We start from the raw sequence: 16,533 nt of genomic DNA on the forward strand, positions 1-16,533 counted from the left end.
CAAACAGAAATTAGTTGCCATGATCCTCATCTTTGATTCGTTGTCCCAAACACTCCAAAATGCTACTCCGTCTTCCCCACTCGCACCCCAAATGTTGTTACAACACCACACACAAACAATTTCTTCTGTGTTATAGCAGAGTTTATTTTAATATTTTGTACAGCTAGTATTGGTCTCAAGTAATAAGTTATAAGTTTACATAAGTGAATACCCTCCCACCCCTTAGGAATGTTCAGCTTCCACCATTTCTAATTTATAGGGAAATTATAGGGCAAAAAGTTACATGAAAAATGGAAATGAAACCTAATTTATAAACAAAATTCCCTGAAAGCTCTTAAGATTACCTATATCTACTTGGATTCCATAAAACGAGTGCAGAAGCCACATCTTCCACAGTTACACTGACAGAATATTCATCTAACAAACTGTTCTTTTATTTTGGGACAGCCTTATTTTTTTGTTTAATTTTACATCATAAGCTTCTGCGATATAGAGAGATACTTTACAGGCCTGTATAGACAGTCAATGTAACAGATTTCTCTGCAAGTTACTAGCCTTACTTAATTCAGTTGTTTTCAGTACCACGTTTCAAACTTTTCTTAATGTGGATTTTATTTTCTAACAAACAGACAAGAAAAACTGACTGCAACAGATATTCCCTTTAAGTAACAAACAACACTCAAAACAAATAAATACTTTAAAATCCTTCAAGTGGCAACAATGTAGATACTTGGATCCAGGGCAGATCCCTGTTACTTATTATGTAAAAAACATTCCAAACACATTTTTTCAGTAGCACGCCAAACATCCTAGTCAGCCACAGGTACCATCTTCCCTGGCTTCCTCTGAGGTTAAAAACAAACAAAAAAAATCTTAGCAATAACTTCAGAAACATATTTCTCTTGCCCATACAAAGGTGTCTCTAAGATGATCATGATTTAAATTTTCTAGCAGAGATAAACAAAGAGGCTGCATAAATGTTTCCTTCTTCCTCACTACAAAGCATTCTGTCAATAATCCTGAGCAAGTTCAAATAGGTCTAGGGAAACAAGAGATAAGTACCAAGGGCAAGCCTCAGGACTTTAAGGTCAAGATATATAGATGACCACAGGGGAAACCAAGGTTTGGGGCTAATCCTGCCTCCTTCTACTCTAAGGTTGGAAAGTTTTTAGAGCTCTGCAGATATCCAGGCTGTAGCCATATCAGTCTAGAGGCAAAAGGAATCCAAACTTGTAGTAGAGGCGATCTCTTTTATTACACCAACTAGATTTAAAAAAAAAAAAAAATTATTTAATTGCGATTAAAGGATTTTCTCTAGTTGCAAGTAAAGACTTCTTTGGCAAAAATCTAATTGGTCTAATGAAAGGTATCACCTCTACCATGAGTTCTGATTCCTAGATCTCTGCAGAGCTTTCAGCCTTTTGGGAAAGCAGTTGCTATAATCACCTGAAAGTACTTCTTTAGCGCACAACTGATTGGCTTCACAGCCTTCTCAGCTTCCACAAAGGATGGTGTAATGCTGACAAGTTAGTTCCACTGCCAGAGAAAGGTGAGACTTTAGTCTTGACTGCAGATAAGGAGAACCCAGACTTCAATATTTAGAGTTGTTTTCTTTTCAAACCAAATTAAATAAAGTAAAATAAAGAATTAAGCTCTTAAATAACCACCTTAAATAGAAAATAAAAATCTAGCCCCAAGAAGTTCAACATTATTTTTCAGACTACTCTGAAAGCCTCATTTTATGTCCAGTAGGAAATGTAAGACCTCTTAAAGATAATTTTTTATATGTCAAGAGAAATAGTACAACAAACAGGTTTGCCATCCCTTTTTCATAGGAATCAGTATTTGTGGCAAAACAAAATTCATGGGGAGTTTTCTTTTTTAATAGATAGAATAAAGACTGCTGAAGCCATGTAAACTTTTAGCCACATACAAATGAACTAACGTAGCACCTTACTCCACAAGAGCATTCCTAGATGCTTTACAACACAAAAAAAAAAAATAAAAAAAAAATATATATATACACATACACACACACACACACACTTTTGTGTGTAGGTCTTCCACCTGTCAGAAGTTCTTCTGATGTCATGTAGTGGTTTTTCCTTTAATGATATCCCAGTTAGAACAAAGCAAACCCTTTGTTTTGTTTTTAGCAGGTTTTTTTTTTTTTTTTTTTTTACATGTTCTGTATATACAACCTTTAAAATACACTTAAAAATAGCTGCACACATTTTATATCTCATTATATACTAAAGAAGTAGTCCAGACAGACCATGCTTCTCAGCACGTTAAAAATTTCAACTAAAACCCAACCAGTTTAATTCTCCTCTGGTACCCACGCTGGCCCAAAGGAGGGAAGGAAGGAACAAACGAGCAGTTTTAAAATGGGAGTCTTTCACAAAACACGCTACTTACAAATCTCAGGTTAATTTCCTCAACCACTTCTATCAAATTCTTCCTTAAGTATTTGAGATCACACACTACCATCTCAGCAATGAAACCTGTTGCAACATGAATGTGTCAACTGCCCACTCAACCAACTGTAACCCTGAGGATTTTTCTGGCCTGGTAGAAAGAGGAAATGTAACAATCCCTGCAGTATGGCTGGTCCTCCGCAGCAATCCACTATTTTCCTAGATGTTCCTTGGATATGCATCCATGCGTTAATTCAAATTTGAGTTTCCCTCTAACCAACATGCAAATTCCTCCTCCAGATCATCCACATCCAGATGTCCCAAAGAGCCAATCAATGTCATCCATCTAGAGGCTTTCCTAAGTAGACCAAAGTCACCTCTGTATTGCCATACACAGCTGACACTGCTGGATACAAGCAAACCTTTGGCAATCCTCTGAATGCAACTCCCAGGAACTCATAGCCGCGCTCAAAGGCTAATGTCTTGTCTTCCATGTCTAAGATGACTCGAATCCTCTCACCTATCTGCAGAGAAAGAGAGAGAGAGAGAGAGAAAGAAAGGAGATAAGAAAAAAAATCAGATAACAGTCAAAGAGAAACAAAGGATAAATAAACTAAAAATAGCACATGGAGAGCAGAACAATAGATCTTATAAGAAAAAACCTCATTTAGAATTCTGTGCGTCTTTTTGGTACAAATGCTCAAAAAAGATCAATTGAATGGTGTTAAAAAAGAGCCTCCGAGATGGTTAAGGGAATGGAGACCTTCTCTTATGGAAGAAGATTAAAGGAGCTTCGTTTGCTTAGCCTAACAAAAGGGATACTGAGAGGAAACGTGATCAGCCTTTACAAGTGCATTCCCAAGGAAGTGAATATTAGGAAAGGAGAAGAGCATTTTCAGCTGTAAAGCATCACCAGCACAAGACCACAACAGCGATGGAGAATTTAAGACAGTTGGAAATCTTCTAATTTCCTCTCAGAGAAGTGGTATTTTTGGAATGGTCTTCCAAGCAAAGCAATGAGGTGAAACACTTTTAGAGTGAACTGGATAAGTGTATAGAAGGGATGGGATGGTAAAACGGAGTTTTGGCTTAACAATTGGCGTAAGATGCATGGAATCATTTAGTTTCACTTTCCACAATGGACTATAGATGTAACTCTCCTTCAGTGTAATCAGTGTCTGGTAATCACATATTTCAGAGCTTTCACTGACTGCCAGTAAGGAGAAGCAAGCAATCTCCCCCCTCCCCCCCCAAATCCTATTGACTTGTGGAAGGAGGTAGAGTGAGTTTCACCTTCCTCTGAAATACTGGAACATTGGCCACAGCCAAGACTGTGGGTTTTTGACAGGAAAGCAGTGATGCTCCTGTCAATGCTTAAAAAAACAACCCAAAAAACAAAACAAAACAAAAAAAAAAATCAAAAAAAAATCAGAAGTTCCTGGTTAGAAGTTCTTGCTCTTCTGCTCAGTCATACTGACTGCCAAATATGAAGTCATTTTTTCCTTATGTCAGATTGACACAAGTTGTAGGGGTCCTTGCTTTCCTCCATAGCATGGGAAATGGTCTTTTTATTGGGAACTTTTGAACATTCACTAAATTATTCCCTGCAGTTGTAGCCTCATTACAGCATCAAGGCATTGACAATGCCAACACCTCTCCCCTGCTTTTTTCTATGCCTCTATGGCAGGAGAGGGCAAAATCCAGCCCATGGGCCAGATCCAGCCTACAATGGACTCTATTTCCCAGCAGCCCCTGTGGCACCAGCTCCTTCTGGCTGCTGCTGCCAGACCCAGCCCTGATGCCTGGGCACCCTGGCCTGTCTGCCCCACACCCACCACCAGGACTGGGACCCAAGCAGGCAGGGCGCACACCTGGGAAGCTGGGATGAAGCCATGGCTGGGAGTGAGACAAGTGAGTGGGGCTGGGGAGATCACAGGATCTTGGGGCACTGACAGTACAGGGATGGGGCTAGGGCACAGCTATGATCCACTGCCTGCACATTCCTGCACCAAGTATGGGTTCACAGACAGGGGCATGCAAGGAGTGGATCACGGCTCTGCCCTGGCCCCTTGCTGCCACCGCTGGCCCTGGAGCAGCTCCCTACCCAACTGCGTACCTGGGGCTGAGGCAAAGCCCCAGTTCTGCAAGCAGGGGTGTGCAGGAAGCACACTGCAGCTCTGCCCAGGGCCACTCACTGTCACGGCCCTGCAATCCTGGGTCTCCATGGAGACCAAACGGGAGCCATGCAGGCAGGGGCTGCCAAGAAATGGCAGTCCAGCCACGGCCAGATCCTCCATTTTGCCCACCCCTGCTCTACAGTATGTGATAGAGTGCTCTTGGTGTCCTGGGTACTCTGCCTTGTACATGTCTGTGAGGGTTTGAGGTAGAAATTCTGGGACTTCTTTCAGTAAATGAGTCTCTGTAGGCACAGAGGACTAGACTCAATGGCCAGCAAGCCCCTTCCAGGTCTATGTTTCTATTCTTCCAGAGAAAAATGAATGCATATCTTGAAATCCATCAATTTCACTGATGCGCAAGAGATTCTGATTAGCTACACTCAATAGCTGTTTCAAGCAGACAGAGTACATACAACCCCCACAATGCTATAAATACCAAATGTTACCTTTACATGGATATGTCAGTAACCCTAAGAATTAACATCCATCTATTCATTCTGTAGTATATGGCAACTTTGTAATTGCCTCCAACCTGCATTTCTCTTGACAGCATATGCCTGTTAAGAACTTGTGGTTAAAAGTCTTTGTAGATTTTAAAGCCAAAAGAACAACTTGAGAAAGTAGGGGGCATATGCAAGATGCATTGAACAATTTTTTGGATATGCCTGTCCTTCAAGTACCACAACTGATCTTTTATTTACCAACACATCAGGATTGCAAATATTTTGGACAAAAACAAATGGGAAAAACTGAAAGAAAAAAGGTTATACAAAAGCAAAGGATACTCGATGCACCTGGAAAAAAACCCACAGATCATCATATAAACATGATGCTGCATGCCAACTTATTTACCCACAGTGCAATTTTGAAATGTAATTAGGTAACAGCCCCCAACAGCAAGCAGTAACAATACTGTCTAGGATGTTGTGGAAAAGTCAAACTATCCTCCGTGTAATCTCCTTTAAGCTCTTCTTCTATGTAAAACAACACTAAAGAATATACACCTTTTTCACTTTTTTTAGAAATAGAAAAATGTTATGTGCCTTATTTTACAGAAATATATTTCTAAGAACAGCAACTTGAAATTCAATCAAAATAAAAATAAACCAGTTGTTACATACTCTACAGCCTTGAGTCCAAGAAAACTTCTGCAGTTTTATAAAATATTGCTTTCCCTATAAAGGCCCAAACACAAAGAATCTGAACACAAGTGATAAATGGGGAAAGAGACTATACACAGCTGTGTCAAATGCATGAACTGAAATGAAAAATCTTCAATCTTTTCTATTCACAGGCGTTTTAGGTTTCTACTGTTAAAAACAGGAGGCACAAATCTCAGAGGGAAATGTAATTTAGACTTCAGTGCCCCTATTCAAGATCATCTTCACTACACTAATCAAAAAAGCCAATTTCTACTTAAAGTGGGGTTTGGGGACATTATACAGAAAATTATTAAAAATCTTCACCCACCACTGATATGCTACCACCTCTAGACTAAAAACAATAAATAAAATCACATAAAAACATTACCTGACAGAATGAGACAAGGAGTATACTGCACATAATTGATACTGCAGCATGAGGCAATCTAGTAGGTAGAATATAGTTATCCTAAAAATAAAGCTGGGTCAGATCAAAGCTAAATATGGAAAAAGTATCACATATGCTAATTACCACAAGTTATCTAAACTTCAATTTTGTTTTATCTGAAAGATATCACCTCTAAAGAGTACTAATTACTGAGTAAACACCATTTAGCATTACACTGGATTCTCCTGGTGTGTGTTGGGGTGGGGGGGGCGGCCACGCGGGGGTCTACCCAAGTACCAACCAGAAACACTTCACACCAGGAAGCATTTCCAGAAGATGTAATACTTATTTGATATAGCAATGGGTAAACTAGAATATTCTAGTCACCTCTCATTAAAAAAAATAAAATAAAATAAAACAGAAACAAGATAACTGCCTTTAAATAAGATGCATACACATAGGATGATTTAAGATTTCGGATAAAAATTGTGGTCTTTTATTTTCCTTGAAGGAGATCATTTAGGTTTCAGAATTGTCTGAAATTCTTATACATAGGAAAGAAATCTAAAAACAGGGCAAAGCAGAAAATGGGTAACAAGGCAAAATTATTACCCTCATGAGGTAAGTAGGTAACTGGTGTAAGCTGCCTAGTAAGACCACTTCAGGAGACAGCTAGACATTTTCATAAAAAAGGAAAAGCGACGCACCGAAAACTAGAGGTGCACTAATACATTGGTCCCATATCAGATTGGCACTGATATAAGGAAAAAAAAGTGACAGTAAAGGCAACTGGCTTTTTTTGGCTGATGTGCTCAAAAACATGGCCAATAAATGCCCTGTGCAGGCGCAGCACACAGGTGGCAAGGAGTGCAGCTGGGTTTGGCTGGTAAGTCTGTTGTGAGTGAAGGGGGAGAGAGCATTGAGGGGGACGGGGAAGATAGAGGCCCCAGCAGTGAGGAATGGAGAGGATTGGGTCGGGGCAGGTGCCGCCCAGCTAGGGTGAGGTGTGGGATGGAGCCATGAGCGGCTCGTCATGGGGGCACAAGGTGGCTCCCGCTGCTGCACACACCCCAGAAGGGCACAGGGGGTGAGTGTGGGCTGTGTCAGGCTCTTCCCAGTGAGGGGGAGATTGAGCCGGGCTGCCCAACCTAGCCCGCTGCTGGGAAAAGCCCAGTGTCACCCCAGCCCCAGGCTCCCCTCACCCCATGTGCAGATCCAAGGGCATACCTCCCCCATGCCCTCCTGGAGTACGTACAGTGGCGGAAGCCACCTTCCCCCCACCCCGTCCCCACACATCCCAGACAAGCCGCTCCCGGCTCCATCCTGCACCCCACCCCGGCAGTGCAGTGCCTGCCCTTGCCCCAGCCCCTTTTTTTCTTCCTCACCACAGGGGCCCAACTGCCCCCCCCCCCCAATGCCCCTTCCCCCACAACAGACTTACCAGCTGGACGCTGCTCTCCATGCTGCCTGGCTGAATGTTGGAATCAGTCAATATGGCTCGCTAAAAATCAGTCATCAGTATTGGCTCAAAAATCTCTATCCGTGCACCCCTACTGAAAACAGTGCTCAGGCTTATTCTTGATGGACAGCTGCCCACAAATGCAGCAGTTTCTGACTGGTTCCAAGTCTCACTCACCTGGTACTTTGGTGCATTATTGCACTGTGGGAAGCTGCCATTTACCTCTCCATTATGTAGCAAGTTATTGTCCACCAGGTTCCAACCCCAGCTCTGGTCGTCACTGCCCAGCAGCGCCACGTAACCCTGACATTGCATGGGAGCCCGTTTTGTGGCAATTCCAATTACAGCTACCGTGCCAAGAGGGCCTTCCCACCAAACCTCCCATGCATGACGACCCTCACTGAAGCCAATCTTGGTCCTTGCCCCATCGGTGCTCTGAGCAATGGGGTTCCGGTGCAAAGTAAACCCATTCTTCTTGATGTAGACGTTCCTGGAGCAGTCATTGGTGCTGAAAGCATGATGAAAGGCACGTACCTAAGACAAGAGAGAGAGAGAGAGAGAGAAGAGAATTTTTGGACTGGAGAGAACAAACCATGAATGCAATTGTTTCATTAACATCCTGCAGCACATTTGTACTCAGTTTCAAGCAATAGTTTTTTAAAAAGCATGGTTGCATGTGATGACACAAGAAAGTAGAGAAGATGGGTTTGCTACCCAAAGCCTCTAGATACAAAACAAGCCAGAGAACCAGAGTGCACCTGGACTTCTGAGATCAGGAGCAGCTGAGCTGAGGGACAGAGAAGGCAGGCTAGAGATGCAAATTACAGATCAAGGCTAGGAACAGACGTTGCATTTGTCCCTGGACAAGTCGTACCTGTGTTTCTCCCAAAACAGAAATATCTAAGCACTGTATGTACATGCATCACCCTTTTAATAAAGGTTTAGGGAACAGCCAAATGTACCACTGTTCTTCTGCCATTGATTCCACAATGCAACTCCCAGGACAATTGTTCAGACACACTTGGCAATATCCTGGGATAAACTATTACTACTTCTCATCCCGTGAACCTTTTTAAGGATTTGTCATGGACAGACATCTGAACACTGGACTTTGTCCCAGGATAAAACAGGTTATCCTGGGATACATGCGACATCTGTCTGCAGCCTAACCAAATCAGAGAGGTGTACACTCCTGTGAGCCAATGCTCACATCATCTGCAAGCACCAGATGGGCGATGAGGACGAAGGGACACATTACATGGCAACCCCATTGAGGGCTGGGAAAACACCAGAGTCTACATGTCACAACTTGCCAGCTATTGCTAGGTCCCCTCCAAAAGTCTTGAAGTGACACCACTTAAGGCAAAGGCTAACTCTGGGCCATGCTCCCCAGCTCCAGTTAAGGTCGGCTCTACAGATACAAAGCAAGCAGGCTACTGGCCTCCAGCATCCCAGGATGCACTGCTCCCAGCACCCCCCCACTCACAGCAGGGATAGAGCCCAGGGGCCAGGCACCTGGGCATGCTCCTGCTCACCTGTCCCATAGCAGCCAGTCAGAGCTGTGCCAGCATGGAGCTGGGTGCGGGGGCTCACCTGGCCCTCATCTGCTACCAATAAGTGCCCTCCAAGCATCTCGAAGCAGCGCCACTTGAGGCAAAGGCCTCGCAGTTCCTGTTAGGGCCCCTTCAGTCTGCCCCAGAGACAGGAGCAGGCTGCCACCCCCAGCATCCCAGGGTGCACTGCTCCCAGCACCCCCACAAACCCAGAGCAGGGCTGGTGCCGGTGAAAGCCAGGGTGCCTGGGCTCACCTTGCCCCTGCCGGCTATTGCAGGTGCCCCACCAGCGTCTCCAAGTGACTCCACTTGCGGCGAGGGCCACCCCTGGGCGCGCTGCCCGGCCGGCCCCGCTGGGGGCCGCTGCAGCCTGCTCCAGGGAGCCGGGCGGGGGCTGCCCCGCTGCCACCCCGAGGCGGGAGCGCCGGGCGCCGCTCACCTTGCCCTTGTAGGTGGGCACGTTGCAGAGCACGTCGGTGCGCAGCGCCTCCTCGGCCAGGCAGCGCGCGGCCAGGCTGCGCCACACCTCGCTGTTCTCGTCGCCGTGCAGGACGCGGTGCCACAGCTTGCAGACCAGCGCGCAGCTGCGCAGCTCCCGCAGCTCCAGGTAGGAGAACACTAGCTCCAGCACCCGCCCCGGCAGCCGCCAGCCCGCGCCGCCCGCCGCCGCCATGGCCGGCGCCGGCCCCTCCCCCACCTCCGGGCGGCGCCAGCAGCCCCCGCCCGCTCCGCCCGGCGGCAAAGTGCGGGCGGAAGCGAGCCCCACGCCAGCCACGGAGAAGCTGCCTCTCACTGCCAGCACGACTCCGAGAGCGGCGGGCCAGCCATGCCGTGACGCCTCCCCCTGCCCCCGGCCCCAGGCCCCGCTGTCATTGCTTGGGCGGGAGGAGAGAGGCGAGGATGCGGGCCGCCATTTTACTTGAGGGCACAGCTGTCAGAGGAAGCCGGGCGCGCATGCGCAGCAGGGAACGCGCGGGTGGTAATGCAAGGGAGAAAAAAAGCCCTCCCTTCCCGGGTTACGTCATCAAACTGCGCCGGAAGAGACGCGAGGATGCCGAGTTGTTGGTGTGGTTGGAGGTAATTCCTCCCCTTTGTTGTCCGGCGCGGGGGACCCAAGATCTCTGCGAAGGAGGGGAAAAGCTAAGGCCCCGCTTTGGTCTGCGCGGTTGTGCCCGTGCCGTGGCCGCGCGGGCGGGGGGTCCTTACGGACAGAGGCGAAGGGAATACAGCTTCGAGTTCGTGTTTCCCGCGCGGCTCCTGCCCCCCTGCGGCCTTGGCCGGTCGGAGGTGCGGGAGGCGCTGGGGCGGGGCCGCCCAACGGGCTTCGACGCTCGTTCCCACCCGTTGTGCAGCCCCCGCGCGACGCCGCCGGCCCCGAGCTGGGAAGAATCGAAGCACCGCTCCTGGGGCTATGGGCAGCGACCCCCGCCCTGCCCACGGGCAGGTGGCGCCTCCTGTCCTGCCCAAGCACTCCCGGGCCGACGGGAGTGGGGAGGAGCTAGCTGCCAACCCACCCCATGGGCGCTGCAGCCTCAGTCATGCAGCCGCCTGCTTCTTGGCAGAACGTCTCGCCCTTGAAGCAAAGGAGAGAGCGGAGGAAGGGAAAGGAGAGGAATCCCAGCCCGCTCTCCCCTGTGGAAAGACCGGTGATGTCTGTGGGATGGGTCTTGAGTCCAGTCCTGAAGCCGCTGATGAGCCGCAATAGCGGTTGTTCTCACATCTGGGAATTGCGGACAACATTGTTAGTTGCTAAGCCACCTGATTTAGCTTTCCCTGGTAGGGGGCTTCTCTGCAGAACCAGGTGAAGCTGATGGTGTGGATCAGGGGTAGGCAACCTCTGGCACATGTGCCACATGGCATATGAAGCCATTTTATTTGGCACGCATGCCCCAGGGCAAGGATTGCACTGCCACAATAAGGATCAGGCCCCTTGCAGCTCTCCCACCATTCACACAAGCACGCCAACATCTTACAAGTCAAGGTTGCAGGTATTTTTGCCACTCAGGCCAAAAATGTTGCCAGCCCCTCATGTAGATTGAGGATGATTTAAAAAAAAAAAAAAAAAGAAAAGAAAGGAAAAGAAACTTGATTACAATCAGTCTGCCTCCTGAATCACTCTTCTTGTTCCAAATAGCAAAGACTCTCACACTGCAGTGAGTCAAATACTGGTGATCTAGTGACTGTATAGTCAAAGGAATTCGTTAAGGCTTCAGGTTGTAGCTGTCACCTCCTCTGGCCTGGACTGACTGTTCAGGTCAGAGAGGAGCAACTGCTAGGACACCTCCACTGTTTTTTTCCACCAAGGCAGGGGAGAGCAACTGATGCCAGAGCCATCCTGCCACTGAATGTTTCTGAAGCCCCACGTCTGCAGATCTCATTAAATGGCTCTGTGGGCAGGAGCTGGCCCATGGGCTGTAGGTTGCCAACCCCTAATCTAGATAGCTGCACAAGGTGGTGTAGTTCAACAATTTGTATACAAGCACTTCTAACAATGTACCATTCCACTGTTCTAAGGAGTCAGTATTGTAAGCATACAGACTGGTGTGCTTGCACTCAAACTTGCACAAGTGCCCATTTTACCTTGGACTAGCAGCTCACATGCTCATGTTATTTCATCAGCAACCCAGTAGTCTTACATACTTTGATAAGCTTTCTACTGTAATAGGAAAAACTGCCTAACTCTGTCCTTCTTTCACAGAATCCCTTGAAGCATCATGGCAGTCAAGTGGACCGATGGACATTCCTCTTCTATACTGTGCTTGAATGTGAACAAAGAAGGGCTGATAGCTTCGGGAGCAGAGGCAGGCGAGCTTGCTATCTGGAATGAGGAAGGGATTCCATTGGGACAGATACAGCTTCAGAAAGCAGATGATATCACCTGTGTAACATTCTCTCCCACCTGCCCAAGTAGGCTATACACATCTCATGGGGAAACCATTAGCTTGCTGGATGTCAGGTGCCTTAAGGGGCCTATTGAATGCTTCCACGTAAATGAGGAAGAGATCAATTGCCTTTCTGTGAATGACACAGACAGTGTCCTGGCTGCAGCTGATGACTCTGGGGCAATCAAGATTATAGACTTGGAAAACAAGAAAGTCAGCCGGTCCCTCAGGAGACATTCAAATATCTGCTCCTCTGTTGCGTTTCGACCTCAGAGGCCTCAAAGTCTTGTGTCATGTGGACTAGACATGAAGGTGATTTGTATGGAAGTAGATGGATGATTGCTAGATTTTTAAATACTGGCTGAATGGTATGCAATTAGATATTCATTCTACCTCACTCCTTTCTCTTACTCTAGGGTGGTAAGAGTAATTTCTGGTTCTTTAGCAATCTTAATGTGGTTGTATCATGATGGAAGTTCCACTGATGTAAAGGATTGCCCTTTATGGTCAGGGCTTTCAGGATCAAACCCTTATTTTAGAGGTCTATTTTAAGGCTATCTGTGAACAAATAGTGCCCCTGAAATTAGCAATAGCTATCATGGAAAAGGGGACAACTATTTTGTTTGCATTTTGCTGAGTTTGGTAAGAAAATTAAATGACAGTTTAGAACAGCCATAGGGAAATGTATAGTTTGGGTGTCAATGCATTTTAGCTTATGGAAATGAACAGCATGCAACAACTAAGCCCCTCATGGACCACAGTTTGAGATTCCTAGTCCAGTGATTCTCAACTTGGGGTGTTACAGCAGCCTAAGGTGCCTTGAAATACTTTCAAGGGTGCTACAGGGTGCCACACAGGTGTTCAACCATGATTCACAAGATAGGACCCTGTAGTGTCAAAAACATTCTCATCTGTGGTTTCTCTGAGTTCTTCCTAATGGAAGAATTGCCCCAGTATTTTTCTGTAGTCAAAAAAACAAATAAAAATTAAGAGCTGGCATTTTACAAGGGGTGCCCCTAGTCTAGTTAGGGGTGCCACAAGCCAGGGTGGGGGTGCCTTGAATCTAAAAAGGTTGAGAACCATTTTTCTAGTCTAATGTAGAAGTTCTGTCTATTGGAGTTCATAGATATTGATGTGCTGTTTATTAATGACAAAATAATGGGTTTGATAAAGACAGTTCATCAGTGGTGCAGTGATGAGCCTGAGAGATTGAGTTTAATGCTTTCAGTTCTGCTAGACTGAGAATAGTAAATACCATATGCAGACATTAGAGCAGTAGCCAAAGCCAACTATTGCATTAGTTCTGTTGGATGGCTCATAGGGAATACTTATTGGTTGTGGAGGGAGTCAGAGCTCTCATGTGGAAGCATATTTGTTGTTATGGGGCTTTTTCTGGTGGTGCTGTGTTTAAAGAGAAAAAAAAGCAACACACTTAAAAAAAAAAAATGATCTCACACCACACTTGCCTGCGGGTATCATCCCTTACCATATTACCATAATATACAGTGTTTTGGTAGTGACTGTATGGAAACTTAAGAACACCTCATGCTTTCAGTAAACAGTGTGTGAAATATGAGTTGTTCGCTGTGTGATTGATCATGGAAACCATGTAGCTAAAGTCCTTGTGTGTGGTTTTGCAAGTTGTGCTTCAAGGGTCTAATGCCAGTTAAAAATAACTTGTTTTCTCTCTCTTACTCAGCTTGCCTAGTGAAGCTACATGCACCTATTGTCAGTTCCATTTAATTCTCATGCACTAGCGCAAAGCTACAAAGGATGTAAATGAAATGGGGATATTTGTTTTTTTCTTCAACACACTGAAATTAATATGAAAAAACTTGTATTACTGGATTTTGTAAAGTAGTGAGAGACTGAAATGCTCTTTTCCATTATTCCATTATTTCACATATTCAGTGTGCTGTACAAAAAATCAGCACCCCTGTGAAATAGGCATTATCCCCATGTCAGAGAGAAAAGCAAATGAAATAGGGTACCAAAAGCCAAGAAAGTAAGCACAAACTGAATTAAAATTTTAAAATGACTCTCAATCCTATTGTTGGTCACCATTAAAACTTTCTTTCAGTTGCACAGTTTATAAGCAAGATGTTCAGTGTGTCATGGCTGCTGCTCCCCAGATGATTACTAAAGCATGAGTGATTTCTTCATCACTTTCACACCCTAAAAAGCAAAATGTTTAGCTATCCTAAAGCAAGACTGTTTCATTAGATGCAGAAAATTCTGTTTACTAAGGATGTTTTAATTAGCAGCTGACCTTCACCAGCTGTTTTGGAAGAGATGCAGGATCTGTGCAATCTGAATGCAGTCTGACATGCAAGAGGAATTTAGTGTGTAATCTTACAGAAAAGATCTCCATACTTTCAGTTCTCTTCAGATGATTTAGTATTATCAATCAAATTGGGAGACAAGGTTGGGGCTACAGAAGTCATTCTTCTCATTTTATTTGAAGGTTATGCTGTGGAACCTGCAGAAAGCTCGCCCACTGTGGACCACAACCTTGCAGGATTGTGAAGCAGAGGAGGTGGAGCAGCAATCAGCTGGCCAGTTCTTTAACCCTCCACTAGCCCATTCTCTGTCTGTGGCTGCATGTGGCAATATCTTTGTTTGTGGTGCTGAAGATGGTAAAATAAGGATCTTCAGGGTAACAGGTGTCAAGTGTGAACAGGAGCTAGGGTTTAAAAGCCACAGTTTGGGAGTATCACAAGTTATTTTCCTGCCAGAAACCTATTGGCTGTTGAGTGGTGGAAATGATGGGAAGGTGTTGCTGTGGGATATCAACAGTGAAGTTGGGAAGCAACAGAAGAGTCCTGTGAAATCCATCCACAGGAGGAAGACCAGGGCACCTGCTTCGACCAGAAGAGCTGGGAAGCCCAATGCAGTGGTTACAAATGAGCATGCCAAAATCCTACCAAAACTGAGCATTGAACATGGAGAGAAGGTGAATTGGATTTCATGTGCAGACTTCAAAGGCTCCAAGAGAGTACTAGTTGCTGATCAGAGTAGTTCCATAACAGTGTATCCTCTCACTGAGCCATAGACATTAAAAGATTTTAAGGAATTTTTCACAAGCAGCTAATTCCTTGGGGTGATTTAAATTGGTGTAGCTGATTTTTCTAGACTGCCTTCTATTCCATTTACCCTTTAGAGAGGTCCCTGTTTATAGCTTAAACAACTAAAACTCCTGCATATTTAGAAGTGGCAGGGGATTAGCTGTGGCATCACTTGCCTGTATGCATAACATATGTGCATGGATTCTCTTGCAGTTATGGCCCATCTTCAATGTAAATCTTAAATAGACGTGTGGCTGCTTAAATGGTTTTTGGAATTGCACCCTCAGAACATGAAGGCGATACATAGCAGGTTCAGTCATGTTTCAGTCTGGAAATGCTGAAATAATGGGAAAGAAAGTCTTCAGTCTGACAAAAGTATTGGACTCCTCTATGTAAACTAAAACAATCCCAGAACAAATCAATTGGTGAGATAAGCTTTAATGAAGATGCAATTGGCTGAAGTCCACCCAGATCCCTACAGAATAGCCAATCTACTAGCTTTCTTTGCTTCATCTCTAGTTTTTTGCCAACATTTTTGAAACAGAAAAAGTAAAGGAAGTCTGACCTAAACTGAACATAATTTCATAAGTGGAAAGTATCTTCACTGAAGCAGCTGAAAGCATGGGCTGGAAACATTTATGAATTATGTTAAACTAAACGCAGTAAATAATAATTCAATGGGATTTTCATGATGGAGCAGACATAAGGAAGGGGAAGAATGTTGATTATTTACCTGGCCCAAGCTAAAAAAAAAAGTGTAAAGTCCCAGAAGAGATGTTAGCTATTAAATCTGTAAATAAAAGCCTTTTCTCTTCATTGCCCCTTGTGCTTCTGCTTTCAAAAGTGTCAAGAAGAGCATTGTATAACTTCAACTGCAAAATAAAAGTGTACAAAGGGCCAAATCTGACTATTTGCCTTACACAAATTGTCTTGTTGACTTCACAGGATACTGATATGAGATGAGCAAGCAAAATTTGGCCTTAAGGTGGATTTAGATATGCTTCTCAGATTTAAATGGGAAGAAATGGAATCCTGCAATTTTAATTAGATAATGCATATTCTGCTTCTCTGAAAGGGAAGTAGCCCAAGGAGACAAGAATTTATGTTCTCGGCATATCCTACTTTTTTGATGTTCCAGGAGGGCAGTATTGCACAGGTTAGAGACCTGTTCACCCAGTTACATTTAGTTATTTTCAGGTGCTTTGTACATATAGAAGTCTACAATGGGTAAATCTGCTGAAAAATTCCTCTATACAGAGGACAATCTTTTGTTTTAAACTCTTTAATAATGTAAATCTTAGCAGCTGTTTTTACATGGCAAGGGAGATGGAGTAACTATTTTAATAAGTAAAGAGCAAATCTGTGAACTGAAAGTTAGTTTCCAAGGAATCCAGTAGACATCTTTAGACACCAGTTAATGATAAAAACAACCTTTACATTTATACATACT

The 16,533-nt window shown here is 44.8% G+C and overlaps 2 protein-coding genes across 6 annotated transcripts; one reads left to right on the plus strand and one right to left on the minus strand.

The window, feature by feature from the left end:
* Window positions 1-119: 119 nt before the first annotated feature.
* On the minus strand, window positions 120-9,862 carry FBXO45 (F-box protein 45). The gene is made up of 4 exons (XM_059730813.1): window positions 9,576-9,862; window positions 7,761-8,117; window positions 6,125-6,205; window positions 120-2,941 (listed from the first exon to the last, which is right to left on the minus strand). Exons 1-4 carry the CDS (start codon window positions 9,807-9,809, stop codon window positions 2,756-2,758), a joined length of 858 nt encoding a protein of 285 aa, XP_059586796.1. The 5' UTR covers window positions 9,810-9,862; the 3' UTR covers window positions 120-2,755.
* On the plus strand, window positions 9,675-15,899 carry WDR53 (WD repeat domain 53). 5 transcript variants are annotated; one of them, XM_019499850.2, is made up of 3 exons: window positions 9,675-9,743; window positions 11,835-12,330; window positions 14,483-15,899. In XM_019499850.2, exons 2-3 carry the CDS (start codon window positions 11,851-11,853, stop codon window positions 15,068-15,070), a joined length of 1,068 nt encoding a protein of 355 aa, XP_019355395.1. In that variant the 5' UTR covers window positions 9,675-9,743; window positions 11,835-11,850; the 3' UTR covers window positions 15,071-15,899. The 5 variants fall into 5 exon arrangements, with proteins under 5 accessions (XP_019355395.1, XP_006267086.1, XP_019355398.1 ...); XM_006267024.4 differs by lacking the exon at window positions 9,675-9,743 and adding an exon at window positions 10,118-10,213; XM_019499853.2 differs by lacking the exon at window positions 9,675-9,743 and adding an exon at window positions 10,118-10,213 and having other exon boundaries at window positions 11,835-12,386; window positions 14,483-14,572.
* Window positions 15,900-16,533: the final 634 nt, after the last annotated feature.

This window comes from Alligator mississippiensis, chromosome 7 (assembly GCF_030867095.1).
Source record: "Alligator mississippiensis isolate rAllMis1 chromosome 7, rAllMis1, whole genome shotgun sequence".
NCBI lineage: Eukaryota > Metazoa > Chordata > Crocodylia > Alligatoridae > Alligator > Alligator mississippiensis.